We start from the raw sequence: 14,685 nt of genomic DNA, 5'->3' as shown, positions 1-14,685 counted from the left end.
TGTTTTTTATAAAATATATATATATATATATATATATATATATATATATATTGGAAAATCAAAATGAAATACCTGTCTGTCTTGTCCAAAACTTTGTTGTTTATGTGAAATCATATACCATATATAGCACGTTTTTACATTGCAAATGCGCAAGAATACTCAAGAAACCAAAAAAAAAAGACATAAGTGTCGACTATTCTCCAATACATTTCACCTCTGTAACCTGCAAACCGTGAAAACATTCAAACATGAAATCAAGAAAGGATTACTATTTGTATTCACAACAAATGACTCGGGCTGAAGTCGGTTTTCCAGTTACGACTCTGATAGTAACCAAACAGAGGGCAGTGTGCTTTCAGTTGTCAGCCTGTCTCAGAACCCGCAGAACCCGCAAAATGGAGAGGAAGAGGTTGATGATGTCCAGATAGAGAGCGGCCGATGCCAGAATGTACTGGTCGTATGTGAAGCGCTTGATGAGGTTATCGGTATCGTAAACTATGTAGCCGCAGAAGACCAGAGCGCTGATTCCGCCGTATATGGCGACATAGGTTGGGCCGAGTGGGAAGAACAGCTGCAAAAAGAGGAGAAAAAAAAACACGAAAATTAGGGAACACGGGAGATTTCTTCAGGCGGGTACGGTGAAAGGAGCTTGCTTTAATGACGAGGAGGGATTCCGAGACAGACCTGGATAAACCCGACTACGATCAGAATGACGAGGCTTGTATACAGAAAGGGTCCGAGAAAGCTGAAATCTTTCCCCTTCTTAGCCGCCCAGAATGTGTACGCGGTCAGGGAGGCGACCACGGCCAGTGTCAAAATCAGTGCTTCAAGCACAATTCTTCCTGACATTCTTATGTTATGGCTTTCTCAGAGGTAACATAAGTATATGTTTCAAGGGTATGGCCTTTCAAGTTAACAAAGTTCATGGCAGGGAGTCACAGAGACATTAGTGAAGGGGAAAAGACACTAACCATCTGTGTTCGCACAGCATACTCCGACGCAGAAGCTCAGCGAAACAGTGAAGAGACCGAGGAAGATAAGGTTCACGGGATGCGTCTGGTGGAAGATGTACAGTGGCCAGATTACTGCAAGGATTAGATCAAAGAGTTGAAAATGGCAGAGAGACTATGAATTCTTACCAACATCTTCCAGAAGTTAAATCACATTAAGAAGTAATAAACATATGAATGAATTGACAATCAAAATCTGCAATATGAAACATCCACTTGCAACATCAAGGAGGAGGAGATTAGGAAGATCATATGGAAATTGCATGCCATCAAATGCATAAACAAAGCAAAAGATATTCAATCAAATTGCAGCAGCAATATCAACCCTAAATTCACATGGAGCAGAAAAAGTGAACAGATCCTGCAAATCCTAAATATCAAACCCTAAATTCAGAACCACCAAAGTTCAGAAGGTCAATGACTTCTTGAAACAACAAACTGAAACTGCAAACTTATTTCCAACCGATCAAAACCCTAACAGAAAAGAAGAGAAATCACGTACGGACGATGGGAACGATGCAGAGGAGGAGGAGGAAGCCGTAGGAGCCGGTTAGGAGATCGGTGAGGGGAGGATTGAGGACGACGGCGGCGGAGATGACGGTGGTGAGGAGAAGCTGAGCCGAGAGGATACCGTAGACCTTGCGGATGAAGCCCCACCGGAGCTGATTCTCGCTGTAGCTGAGGCCAGGGTAAAGCGTCGCCTCTCCGCCACCCATCTCTGGATCAGCGTCCTTATCGCCGACGAACGGAACGCCGCTGCTGCTGCTCACGCTCGCGTATCCGTACGGTTTCTCCATGGCTGTGCGGATTCAGAGCGCGTTCTCGGTCAAGTATGGCGCTTTGGTGGTAAAGATATATTTGCAGGCAGGAGCTGACACATTTCCCATTTGTCAATGGAGAATATATAATTTGCAAAAGAACACCTAACATGTAATAAATTAACTCTATTTTGCAGCAGCCAGCCACCATGGCTGCAGAGTTGCAGCAGCCATGGACAAAGTAGCAGGAGGCCGCCAAAATAGTGATAGGTGTAAAATTTAAAAAAAACATTTATTGTTTATTATGAAATATTAAATTTAAAATAGATATCCCCAGTTTTCCAAAAAAAAATATTTATATACGTGTAAATGATCGATAACTTTTTCACTTTTCCAAAAAAAAAAATATTTGCTCTTTCCTTGTGGTTTTTTGGTGTTTTTTTTTTTTGGGGGGGGGGGGTAAAGTGTTGTTTATATACGTATATGTGACATAGATATATTCAGCTTATAAAATCGTTAATTCCCATTTAATAAGTGTATCCATTAATAAATTATATATATTTTTAAAAAATTATAATATATTATAAATTATATAAAGGATGATGAAAAAAGTGTATTTGAGGCATTCAACATAATCTAGGCATTGAATGAGCTTTAAATTTGCACACGTGATAGTGTGTGTATATTATATATATATATATAAACCCAATCTCAATTTGACAATTGTTAATGTGCTGGCAAAAATAGAAAATTAATTCGATAACGAAAAATATATATATTACCTACGGTTTGAACAAACAGTTAATGTATAAATTATTTTAAAACACTATTATGTGCTATTTAATATATATATATATATATATATATATATGTGTGTGTGTGTGGAAAACCGATTCATGCAAATAAAAATTATAAAACAGTCATAAAATGCCTGCATATGTAAAATACTAAATACAATCATTAACATTATGTTACATAAAACACTATACTATTACATAATTTAAAATCAAGCTCCTTTTATTCTTTCTTAGCAAGCTCCAAGTGGTTTCCCACAGAGACAATCATTGAACTCAAACGACGTCGCTTCAAGATGATCGAACGGAGAACCCACCGGAATCTTGCCGCAGAGATGGTTATGGCTAAGATCCAAATGCCCAATAAACGACGCCGTAGAGATCGATCCCGGGATTGGTCCGCGGAGATTATTGTGCGATAGATCGATCACCGTGAAATACGACCTTGGTCCGAATGCGTTGGGGATCCTCCCCTGCAGCACGTTCTTGCTGAGATTCAGATTCATCACCGATGACGCCAGCAAAGCGGCCGGAATCTCGCCGGAGATTCTGTTTCCGTCGAGATTCAACGTCGCCAAAACCGCCATGCGGCCGAGTGACTCCGGAATCCGGCCGTAGAGCCTGTTCGCCGATAAATCAAGATCCGCTAACCGGTAAATGCTTGCCACAGAACGTGGAATCCGACCGGTGATCCGGTTACCACTTAGCAAGGCCCGGCTTAGCATCCGGAGCCGGCCGAAATCGGGAGGGATCATGCCGGAGATATTGTTGTTGCGTAAATCCAAGTGCATGAGTGTTGACAGATTGGTTAAGGACCGCGGGATCCGACCGGAGAGCCGGTTATCGGCTATGTTTAGTACGGCTAACCGGTTTAGCCGTCCTATATCGTACGGAATCCCGCCGGAGATTCTGTTCCCGATTAGGTCCAGAGTACGGAGGTACGGCAGGCGAGTGATGCAACGCGGGATTTCGCCGGAGATACCTTTTTTTCCAGTGAAGTGTAATGTCAATAAAAAATATTTATTTTTCGGACCAAGAATTTAATAATATACTGTATTTGACCATATATTACTATTAGTACGTAATATACCTTTCCAATCTGCGATTGTGATGGCTGAGAGGCGAGTCAGGTCACATATTGCCGGCGAAATTTTTCCGGTCATGAATCCGGTACGGTGAGCCTTCTCGAAAATGGGATCCTCAGATTCTCCACGGAGGTTGATGTCGGCGACGCGGTGGGTGATGGCGTCACAGCTTATTCCGTACCAATTCCGGCAACAGTTTTGGCCTTGCCACGTATCAAATATCCCGAGGTAGGGCTCGTGGAGGGCTGCCCGGAAAGCGAGGAGCGCCCTCCGGTCGGACTCCGGGCAGGAAGTGACCGCCGGAGTGAGGAGGAGGAGTGCTAAAACGACAACGTAGTGATGCATTATTGTTGTGTTCATGTCTGTGAAGATAACGTTGTGGGTTTCTGAATATAAATAGAGAATGGGCTCGGAATTTTTTTTTATAAATTTTTTTTTCTTGGATGATGAAAAATTAAAATTAAAATTAAAATTACAAAATAAAGCTTTTTGGAGGGAGCTATTTTTTGTGATATGTTCAATGATTGGTTTCATATATTGTTTGTCCGTACTAGTCTCTTGGATTTATATCTTATTTGCTTAATTATTAAACAATCAAATCAATAAATTTTCTCTCAAAGTGACAGCATGAAATACAATTATCCACACGAGTATACGCATCCGCTACTGATTTTATATATGGATTGCAAATTTCCAGTTTCTTATGGATATTTATTTTTATAGATATTTTGGGTTTAAACTTGATTTTGATTTGGTTATTTAAAAAAAAAAATCGGTTTTTATTAAATGTTTTTTTGATGAAGAGAAACATTTCTAACTTTTCCAAACATCACTTTCATCATCGGGTCTTTGCACTGTTAATCCATGACCCCTTATGAAAATCATGTGAAATTTCATTTCATGGATATTGCATCAATATATATATATATACCAAAATTGTATACATATCTTGAGAAAAATATTAATTTACATATTGTATATTCTACGTTTCGGACTGAATGCAATTTACAGTTCATTTTTTATTTGTTAGATTCGGTTATTATAATTTATAAGAGTTTAATATAATTTTTAAAATAAATTCTAAATTTCCCTTTGAAAATAAGAGTACAATTGTGTAAGTTTAACTTTTTTTTTGTTAAATGTGTAAGTTTAACTTTAAAAAAGTAAAAATGAATTAAATAAGTATGTTACATTTTTTAAATAACAAAAAAACCATAAAAATACCAAACACATTATTCAGTCTGAAAAATAAATCGATGGAATTTATGTTATAATTTTTAGTTCTTTTTTTCGGAGTATATTGTACATTTAATTTATTGCTTTTTATTTAAAGAATTGGAGACAGTGAGGACAGAGACGGGAACAGGAAATGGGGAAAGCCTCCAAAATAATTGAGTTGGATTAGATTTTCATGTGGCTTGTCGGAAAATTTTGTGGGGCTCACGCAATCCAACCGTCCGCATGTCGCCACGTGGCCGATGCACCACCATATATGTACATGTGTGTATACATATATATATATATATATATGTAAATATACGTGTATATATATACACACAAATGAATGTATGTTCGGAGAAGGATAATTTCCGTCTTTTATCACATTTTGTCGATCATGCACATTACAACGTATCCAATAACAGTTTTATAGATGTTAATTTATACGCAATGTTTGACTATGTCAAAACAACATTATTTTTTAATGCATGAGTGTCTCACTCACTCAAGTCCACCCTTTACAAATCACATATTATAAAAAAAAAAATATTATTTTTGAATACAATGGGTGACAATCCAAAGAAGGTTGCCTACGAAGGATAGATTGCTGAGATAGAATAAGATATAGGTTAACATTTGTGTGCTATGTAATCAGGGAGAGGAATCGCACAATCACCTATTCTACGACTGTTCCTATAGTTCGGAAGTATGATTACCTCTTGCGGGGAAAATCTAACCTAACTCTCCGGTGGAACTCTCGGCTCGCCAGACTTGGCTGAGGCGTATCATGGAGACTGAAAACGCATGGCGAACAACGCTCCTAAAGGTACTAATCCAATACTCTCCATATGAAATTTGGATGGAACGCAATGCCATAATTTTTCAAAACACTGCAGCAAATACCCAAATGTTCCGAAGACGATTGAACAACTCTGTCTGAAGCACCCTATTATCGCTTGAACAGGAACACGACTGCGAAAGCAACACCCTCCTTCAGAAGTGGTACTCCCTATCTCTTAACCGAGAAACATGGTTATATGATCTGATTGGCTATGTATGTATTCTCTTGTAAAGATTCTTTAGCATTAGCTTGATTTGTGGATCGTGGACTTTGGACTATGTACCAACCCTTTTTTTTTATAAATATATCCAAATTTTATTAAAAAAAACATTATTTTTGAAATGCAGTAATAATGATTTTTTTTGGTAAAAAAAAATCATATATAAGACAATTATATCAAAATCTAATCATGATTTATATCCATGTCGATCGTACAAGTGAATCATTCCTTCATCCCAAATGAGACTATCCAACACGTTTCGTATTAGTTTTGATTTAACTATAGTCTCACGATGATGATCGACTAGAGTATTTTAAGAATTATTCGTAATGACGCTTAGATTTTTATATTAAATTGTGAATATACAAACTATATACTATCAGAAATAATGTCATAAAATATACATAATGTTTCAATAGTTGAATTGGGCAAAAGGGGAGGGGAAGAAAGATGATTTCATAGTTGAATTGTACAATAAAATTACCATTACCCGTCTCTATAGACGATATCCTCTTTCAGTACATGTGTTCTCCAACTCCCCCGACAACTGCAGACGCAGTCGGAGAGAAGAAGGATGAACCAAATAACTAACGAATATACCCCAAAACCCAAACCCTAAACCCAGAACCGTAAACTGTCGAGTGTTCTCACATCTATACTCACCTTTCCTCTGTCCAACCACCACTTGAAAATCTTCTAGCTTCCTGACCCATCTCATGTATGGATCGAACCCCGGTCTGTTTTTGCGTCATTTCATGTGTATATAGGTGATGAATAGAGTAGAAAGCCCCGGCCTTTTTTTCCTTTTGTTACCTACCAGATGCCCCCCTTGGGCTCCCGCTGGTGAGGGCCATTGAAGACGTAAAACTTGGGACGAGCAGTACCGCCTCGCTGCTTCTTACAGCCCTGGACGCTGCTAACTCTTCCAAGCGCTGCCATGTCATGTCTCGTTTCATCTGAAGCTCCTTCTCTCTTGCTTCGTCTTCTTGGAATTTGGCCAAGCACTCATCGAATAGATCTAGGTCCGTGTCAGAGAATACCTTCCTCACGTTCAGTGTCAGACTCTGAACAGCTTGGTTCCAATGTCCCCGCCCCCTTGTGTTTCTCTCCAGAGCAGGGAAGATTATGGGCATTATAGTTTTATGGTTATGGGTGATTAGGTTTCTAATGTGGTCATTGTTCCACAGAAACAAAGCCCGTTCAGCTACCTGACAGCCGTAACATTGTATATCAGAACTCGTGCTCAAACAAAACAGGGAGAAACATACCCATCTCTCGAAACATCAAATAGATTCTGCGACAGGACAGCTAGTTATGGTTACCCATCAATCAGAATCCTTTTTCAAGTCCTATTCTATATCACCGACTAAACGACTGAAAGGAAACATCTAAATGTACAAAGAAAACAAAGAACATAACTTCTAGTAGTTATCGTATCAATGTTTTCGGCAAACAAAAACCAAGAGCCGCACCTGAAAATGTGAACTGTTGAGGCAACGAGCAATTTGATGGAATAAAGGCACCATACAGCGCTGAAACTCGGCTGCTTGAGTTGCTTCCAAGACTTCTTCCAACTCCCCTATGAACATCACTTCCTTTGAACTGTTAGTTACGGGCCAATACTTCAGAAGGCCTCTAATAACGGTATCAGCAAGCTTAAAGTCCTTCTCTACAAACTGAACGATGCAATAAGAAAGCTGTTGGTGGTAGACCGATGCACACTTAGGCTTGTGGAGAGGAATCAAGGCCCTCACAAGGAAAAGCTTGTGCTCTTCCTTCAACGGCAAAGCGAACCCATTAATTATGCTTCCAAGAATCTCAAGCAACTCAGCAATGCCATTATGTTTTTCAGTCTCGAAAATGAATCGGTAGAAGATGTTGTTTATGGCCTTCCTGATGAAGGGCCGATGCACCATGAACTTCCCGTATATCCGGTGCAGAATGGTCTTCAGATATTCCCTCTCTCTTTGGTCTTCAGAATCAAATAGATCCAACAGCCTCAAGACAAATGAATGATCGATATATCTCTTTGCAAGCTTCGCATCAGTCATGGGAGAAGCCACGAATCTTAGCAGAAGCTCATAGACAACTTGTAGATGAGGCCAAGCTGGCTCCAATGTGGGTTCATCCTCGTCCATATCAAACATTTCTAAAATCTTGCTTTCGTGATTTCGGGAAGGAAATGACCGAAACAGATTCAACCCCACCATCTTTGTGATCTCCTGCATTGCCATTTCATTGAACTTCACTGGAACCGATGCAATATAGTCGACTAGCTCAAGCAGCGTCTGCCGCTTTATTTCTTTCTCTTTAAGGTTCTTTGATGGGTCACTAAAATCAAACACAACACAACACATATGCAGTTTCCTGATGAAGAGATTCGGCTTCTCTGAAACTGGAACGTCACGAAAACCGGGCAAAGCCTCATATACCACAGAAGGTGGAAATGGATCAGCTTGAAGGGAATCACCTAACGGCTTCTTCCCTTGAATGGTCCTATTGGAGTTCAAAGAGCGAGGAGAAAGGGTCCCATTGCCCGAACTGGGACTGTAATATGAGTTTAAAGAACTAATCCCTCCCTCTCCATTCGAATCACTGGGCAATGATTTCGAAGGTTTTCTGGGCAATTTCCCAAATATCTGCTTTATCATATTTACAGAAACCCTAGCTCTTGCCCTACCCTTCTCTACCTTCTACAAGAATCAAACCGTATCAGCTAAATTAGTTCGAAAACGACAAATTCAAACACTTTATCGTCTCAGCGCAAGCCTTTACAATGAAATTTACTTCTGAATCAAACCCTAATGTCGATACATCGAACGGGCCTGCATGAAGATGAACCCATATTTAAATTGAAAGCACAACCTGACCAATGAAGTGCAACATTAATGGGGAACGATCAAGCTAAAGCTGGCGAGTCAATTTAAGAGAGATACGAGGCGAGTTAACAAAAGATAACAGCTTACGTTTCGAAGATGAACAGATGAAGATCTGGGCACCAGGCACAAATTCAGAGGAACCCTAGGGATGCGAGCTCCGTAAAGATGGATCTGCTGAGAAACCCAGAAGAAAAAGGCTCCTTTTTTCGCCGAATTGGATCCAACCAGCGAGCAAGCGAGCGAGAGAGAGAGGAAAAAACAACGAAATCCAGAAAGAAATCTGAAGAAACAGAACACGATAGGAAGATCAACGTTGTAATGAACAAAAATAGACGAGAAAATCTATCGCTTCTCCCCCTTCCTGTGGACTTCCACTGTAATATATACTTATCTCTTTCCTTGGATTCAGAATAACAGACGTGAAAATTTTCGAACAATACGAATAATCAAAAGAACAAAACACCAAAAAAAAACACAGAAGAGAAGGGGGAAAAAATCGATACGAGGGAGACGATTTGACGGAAGGGGGCAGGTTACGTTAATTGACCATTTTGCCCCTCGTATAACCGGGCATAGATATGTATGTTCCTCGTGAAGCGAATGGTCAATTCGTAAATATGCACATGTATGAGGACCCACCCATGCCATGTATCAAATCATGACGTCCTCAATTTTCCAGCACACAAGAAGAGGATCATTTGTTTCCCCTTAAGTTTCGTAACTTAGAGATGCATTTATATAAATCTAGTTTTTTCATTTATCAAAAAGTTGGAAATCATTATGCATATGCATATTATATAATATTATTACTTTATAGAAGTATTATTGTAGAGTATAAATAGTTTTATGCATATTTTTTTTTTGTTGGATATAAGTAGGGGTGTCAATCGGGCCGGGCCGGCCCGACCCGGTCCGAGCCCGCACTCGATCCGGAAGTTTCGGGCTCGGGTTCGGGCCGGCCCGATTTTTTTCGGGTCTATATACTTAAGCCCGAAACCCGGCCCTATGCATTCCGGACTCGGGTCGGGTCGGGCCGGGCCGGGTCGGGCCGGGCCGGGCCGGGTCGGGCCGGGCCGGGCCGGCCCGCGTATTTTCTTTGTAAATGTTATTTTTTTTCTTTTTTTTTTTTTAATTTCCGGGCTTTCGGGCCGGCCCGATTCGAGCCCGAAGCCCGATTTGAGCCCGGCCCGAAAGCCCGATTTTTTTCGGGTCAAGAAATTCCGGCCCGAAGCCCGCTATTTTTCGGGCTGGGCCGGGCCGGACTTCGGGCCTCGGGCCCAAATTGACACCCCTAGATATAAGAGAACATACTCGAGTTTGTGTTTTTTCCTTTTTTGTGATTTTTCTCTTTTTAGGGTTACAAAGTGTTTTTTACACGTCAAGCCCAATCCATTCCAAAGTATTACATATGGTCTAATGGCCCAACATAATAAGCCCATTTGTGTATGCTCGTTTGGGCCGGAAAATATTGAAGCCTATTTGTTATTACCAAAATTGGAAAAAAAATACATCTAATTTTTAATTTGATAAATAAATATATTAAATATTAAAATATATCAAAACAAATACATCAAATCTTGAAATAAAAAATATTTTTTTATAAATCAACGATGTCATTAAAATCTGAATATAAAATTATTTTCGAATAAAGTTAATAGTTAAAATTAGTATATGAAACAATTTCACACAATTTATATAGAATTATCGATGATATAGTTAAGATCATATATGTAACTATTTTCAGTTTCAAAAGTTAAGGTATTTGTTTGATATATGTCAATATTTGGTATATTTGTTTAGTTGATATATTTATTATCATAAATTTTTTTTTAAAAATTATTTATATTGGATTTTCCCTAAAAAAATAATATAAAATATAGGTAGCATTTATTTTGCAGTCATTTTTTCTTTCGTATTTATTTTAAGATTATATATCTAACAGTGGATAAAAACTTCAGTACCTGAATTTCTCTAGTAATTTAAAAAAATAAATTATAGCTATGATTTAAAATCTTAAGATATCGTTAGAAATACAAGCCAATTAATGGTAAAGTGATAATAAAACAATAAAAACACAAATAGAAGAAAAATAGAAAAAACACATGGATCTATGTGATCAAATTAAAATTAGAAATAATAGAGGAAAATATAGAAAATAGAATTATATATGAAAACGCTAAAATTCTCAATAATCCAAAGGTGAAAAGATTCAAAAAACATAACATCTCCAAATGAAAATACAGATCCATATACAAAAAAAAAACATGCATTATATCAACTACCAAAAAAGTTTATATGTATATATATTATTTTTCACCCAATGGAATAAAATTTCACATTTTTTTTTGTAATCCAACAGATAACATCTATCTATATATATGTGTGTGTGGACAAAGTAAAACATATGAAAACTCTATTTTCGTATTTATATATATGAAAAATAAGTTACATAATGTTACTAAGTGCTCAAACAAAAATAGAAAGCACTTGCTAATCTAAGAAGAAGAAGAAGAAGTGATGAGTTTATTCAGAAATGATCCTCGGGAATACTTTCTAAAGAAGGCCTCCAATAATTCCCATTAATGGCAAGTTGCTGTTGATGATGATGACGATGAACGGATCTTGAGATGATGGCTCTGTGTTTCAGGACATGAGCCAAATGTTCCACAGAACTCATGCTGCCTTTCTTCTTGTGTCCCGACAAGATCTGTCTGAGCTCCTCTCTTGTCACCACTACTTTGATCCTCACTGCCTCCCGGAGTACTCTTGCTTCTTCTTCCCCTTCCATGAGATCCTTTCCCACCTCGCTCTTCTCTTCGTGCCTTAGACAGTTTCCCATGGGAGAGGAGAGGGTATATAATTACACAGCACTTTATTCAGAGAGATATAGGAATGCGAATGTGTGCGTGTGTGCGTATAAATGCATACAAGAGAGAGAGGGAGAGAGAGAGAGAGAGAGAGAGAGAGAGAGAGAGAGAGAGGTCACATGAGAGAAGCGACTTATGCGCCGTTGCAATTGGAATCAGCAAGTGAGGTTTGAATTTCTGTAGGTGTTATTATTAATTTAGATATTGTGTCGTACACGGATTTCTTATATTTTCATTTTCTATATCTTATATATAAGCGTGTATATATATACACACACACTTGCGTTTAATATTATATATATATATATATATATATATTCTAATAATGGAAACCTAATGATTGAAGTCATTGTGATGTAGTCGGAGGCTGGCTTGGAGCAAGGAAACACAAAATAGGGTTTCGATTATCTAATAAATCATTAGCGTGATTTTAATTGTTTCTAACACATATATGTTCTTGGTTTCCTTAATTATGCATAAATACATAAAAAAAAACTATATTTATATTAAAATTTATTTCCACATTTTAAATAGTCCTACTTGGCTATATGTGATTGGATTATAATATAAAGTCCACTTACGACAAAGTATTTGAACTTGGGTTCCATTTGATATAATAACAATGAAATGCTACTAATTGATGAGACCTAAATCACGGGATTCATTATTAAGCGTCGTTTGTCTCTTTATATATAATGAATAAAGGAACAAAACAAAAGTTTATATATATATATATGATATAATAAATGCATGCCTACCAAATCATTAAAAAAATCAAATATATGTATATATATATGCGTAATCAAACATTAAAGATACGTACATGGAGAAAATAGCCTTAATTCGAGCCACAGTACTTTATGTCGGTCGAAAACATAAATAAAATTAAAATTATTAATTACTTAAGGCAACATTTGTATCAATATTAATTATTGTGTGCCAATAAACCATTTTTGTTAAGTACGTAACCATACCACACATACATATACAGGGCCGTCTAACCGATGCATTGGCAGAGCCAGAGGGCCTCCAAATTGAAGTGCCCCCATATTTTTAATATATTTTTATTATAAAAATATTGATTTTTAATTAACAAATAAAGAAAAATTATCAAAATTCTTCATAAATATGAAATTTATATTATTAAGTTATATTTATAATAAAAATATGTGTTTTTCATTGGATTCTAAACTATTTACTTCCATTAATTTATTTTCTATCTTATTGATAATAGGAATAACAAATAATTTAAAAGTATATTCTTATCTAATCTGAAACAAAATGAAAATTCAATAATAAAATAATATATAAAATATATTATATACTATTTAAATATATTATTATTTTTAAAATGAAGCATATTATTTTTTTATTAATTTATTTTCTGTTATGTTGAATCTCAGAATAATTTTAAAATTAAAATAAATCATTTTCAATTTGAATTAAATTTTTTTCAAATTTCAAATTTATTTTAAAACATTTATCATAAAAATTTAAAATTTTAATAAAAAAAATTAATAGTATAAGACCCCCGAAAATATTTGGAGACTATATATTTGTCGAACGAAGAGAGAACCACTAAGCTAGATCGAGGGGGCAAATGTGGGTATTACGAAAGATAGGGCGTCATGCTTACGTCATCATAACAAATTTATTGCAAATCCCGTGGCACTAACTCTAGGCTCTGTGGCAGCCGTTCAGTTTAATCATGGCGACTTAATTAATGTGATTAACGTTAAATATCATAACTAATCATATATATATATAATAAATGAAGGCAGAGTGGTTAGGTAGGTCTTGATAGCTTACAAATCACAACCACTATCAATATTTGGGGACCAAACCTATCACACAAATTAAAATCCAACAACATTAACGTTACTTATCAACTAAATCTACAAACTTTTATGCATTAAAATACTATATCATATTTTGTGTCCCTATTCTTGATTTTAATATCAAATCGAACCCCTTCTACACTATATACAACGGTGTCGGAATGATGCTGAAAATCATATTAATAGTAACATATATGTATATATATATATGTAAATTCTAATATTATTATATATGTAACATTTCGCTTATTTTCAATAAATTATGATAAATAAGCAAAAATCCACCTAATACCACGATTCTCTATGCTACTCTTTCAACGTGCGTCCATGCATGTTGGATTTCAACTAAACCTTAGAAGAGTCTAAAGAATTCTCCTTATCTGGTCACCAGAAATCCGAAGAGTTTGGAAGAGGCAAAAACCAAAAAAATCCGACAAGATCTTGTGTAATGATCTCTTCGGTTTCTATTTAGGATGTGAATGTCTATATACATACATAATTTGCTCATAAAAAACATATTAAACGTACCTCCAAGATTGGGTGCTTCATGACTGGTAAAGGATTGGGGTAAACCTTCTCCTCAACCTAAGTTCAAATTTATATTTGGAGATAGATATTCACATAGATTTCTCCCGTTGGTGAATTTCCGATCGAATTATAAAAAAAAATATATAAAATATAGCATAATTTGTATATGAGTAGTTATTTCATGGTAATACCGTTTCTAAATTTCTAAATTAATATCCCTTGAATGAATATAAATCGATGGTTTAATCCTAATAAGGAAATGGTTTATGTTTTTCTCCAAAAGCTATCTAAATTAATCTGAAGCATTGGAAATATATAATGTGGTCTGATTTTTTTAAAATGCAAAAAATCAAAATCAAAATGATCTTTGAGGATAATGAAGTTGTACTGTGAATATAAAAGTAGGAGTTTGTGTCGTGGTGGGTCACAGCATTTTATATTTTGCATTTATACTGCCTATTTGATATAAACTATATTACTTTATATATCTTATATATATATATATATATATATATATTCACATACATATGCATGCATTATAATTAAGGTGGGACTATTGCTCGCTAGGGAAAAAAAATAAAGGTAGAAACGCGGAAGAGAGCTGACGATTCACATGGACATCTTCCACATGGGGTTAGGTCTAACTC

At 36.5% G+C, this 14,685-nt stretch overlaps 3 protein-coding genes across 4 annotated transcripts; all 3 read right to left on the bottom strand.

The window, feature by feature from the left end:
- Window positions 1-73: 73 nt before the first annotated feature.
- Window positions 74-2,031, bottom strand: LOC104821757 (BI1-like protein). The gene is made up of 4 exons (XM_010552734.1): window positions 1,513-2,031; window positions 972-1,085; window positions 685-842; window positions 74-571 (listed from the first exon to the last, which is right to left on the bottom strand). Exons 1-4 carry the CDS (start codon window positions 1,805-1,807, stop codon window positions 356-358), a joined length of 783 nt encoding a protein of 260 aa, XP_010551036.1. The 5' UTR covers window positions 1,808-2,031; the 3' UTR covers window positions 74-355.
- A 630-nt stretch (window positions 2,032-2,661) lies between these two features.
- On the bottom strand, window positions 2,662-4,029 carry LOC104821756 (DNA-damage-repair/toleration protein DRT100-like). Its single transcript, XM_010552733.2, has 2 exons — window positions 3,653-4,029; window positions 2,662-3,544 (listed from the first exon to the last, which is right to left on the bottom strand). Exons 1-2 carry the CDS (start codon window positions 4,005-4,007, stop codon window positions 2,796-2,798), a joined length of 1,104 nt encoding a protein of 367 aa, XP_010551035.1. The 5' UTR covers window positions 4,008-4,029; the 3' UTR covers window positions 2,662-2,795.
- Window positions 4,030-6,320: 2,291 nt separating this feature from the next.
- Window positions 6,321-9,339, bottom strand: LOC104821755 (serine/threonine protein phosphatase 2A 59 kDa regulatory subunit B' zeta isoform-like). Of its 2 annotated transcripts, none has more exons than XM_019203472.1 (3): window positions 8,893-9,339; window positions 7,399-8,791; window positions 6,321-7,134 (listed from the first exon to the last, which is right to left on the bottom strand). In XM_019203472.1, exons 2-3 carry the CDS (start codon window positions 8,575-8,577, stop codon window positions 6,736-6,738), a joined length of 1,578 nt encoding a protein of 525 aa, XP_019059017.1. In that variant the 5' UTR covers window positions 8,578-8,791; window positions 8,893-9,339; the 3' UTR covers window positions 6,321-6,735. The 2 variants fall into 2 exon arrangements, with proteins under 2 accessions (XP_019059017.1, XP_010551034.1); XM_010552732.2 differs by having other exon boundaries at window positions 7,399-8,751.
- Between the last annotated feature and the right edge of the window lie 5,346 nt (window positions 9,340-14,685).

Source organism: Tarenaya hassleriana, unplaced genomic scaffold (assembly GCF_000463585.1).
Source record: "Tarenaya hassleriana unplaced genomic scaffold, ASM46358v1 Cleome34, whole genome shotgun sequence".
Taxonomy (NCBI): domain Eukaryota; kingdom Viridiplantae; phylum Streptophyta; class Magnoliopsida; order Brassicales; family Cleomaceae; genus Tarenaya; species Tarenaya hassleriana.
This window is presented reverse-complemented; position numbering and strand designations above follow the sequence as displayed.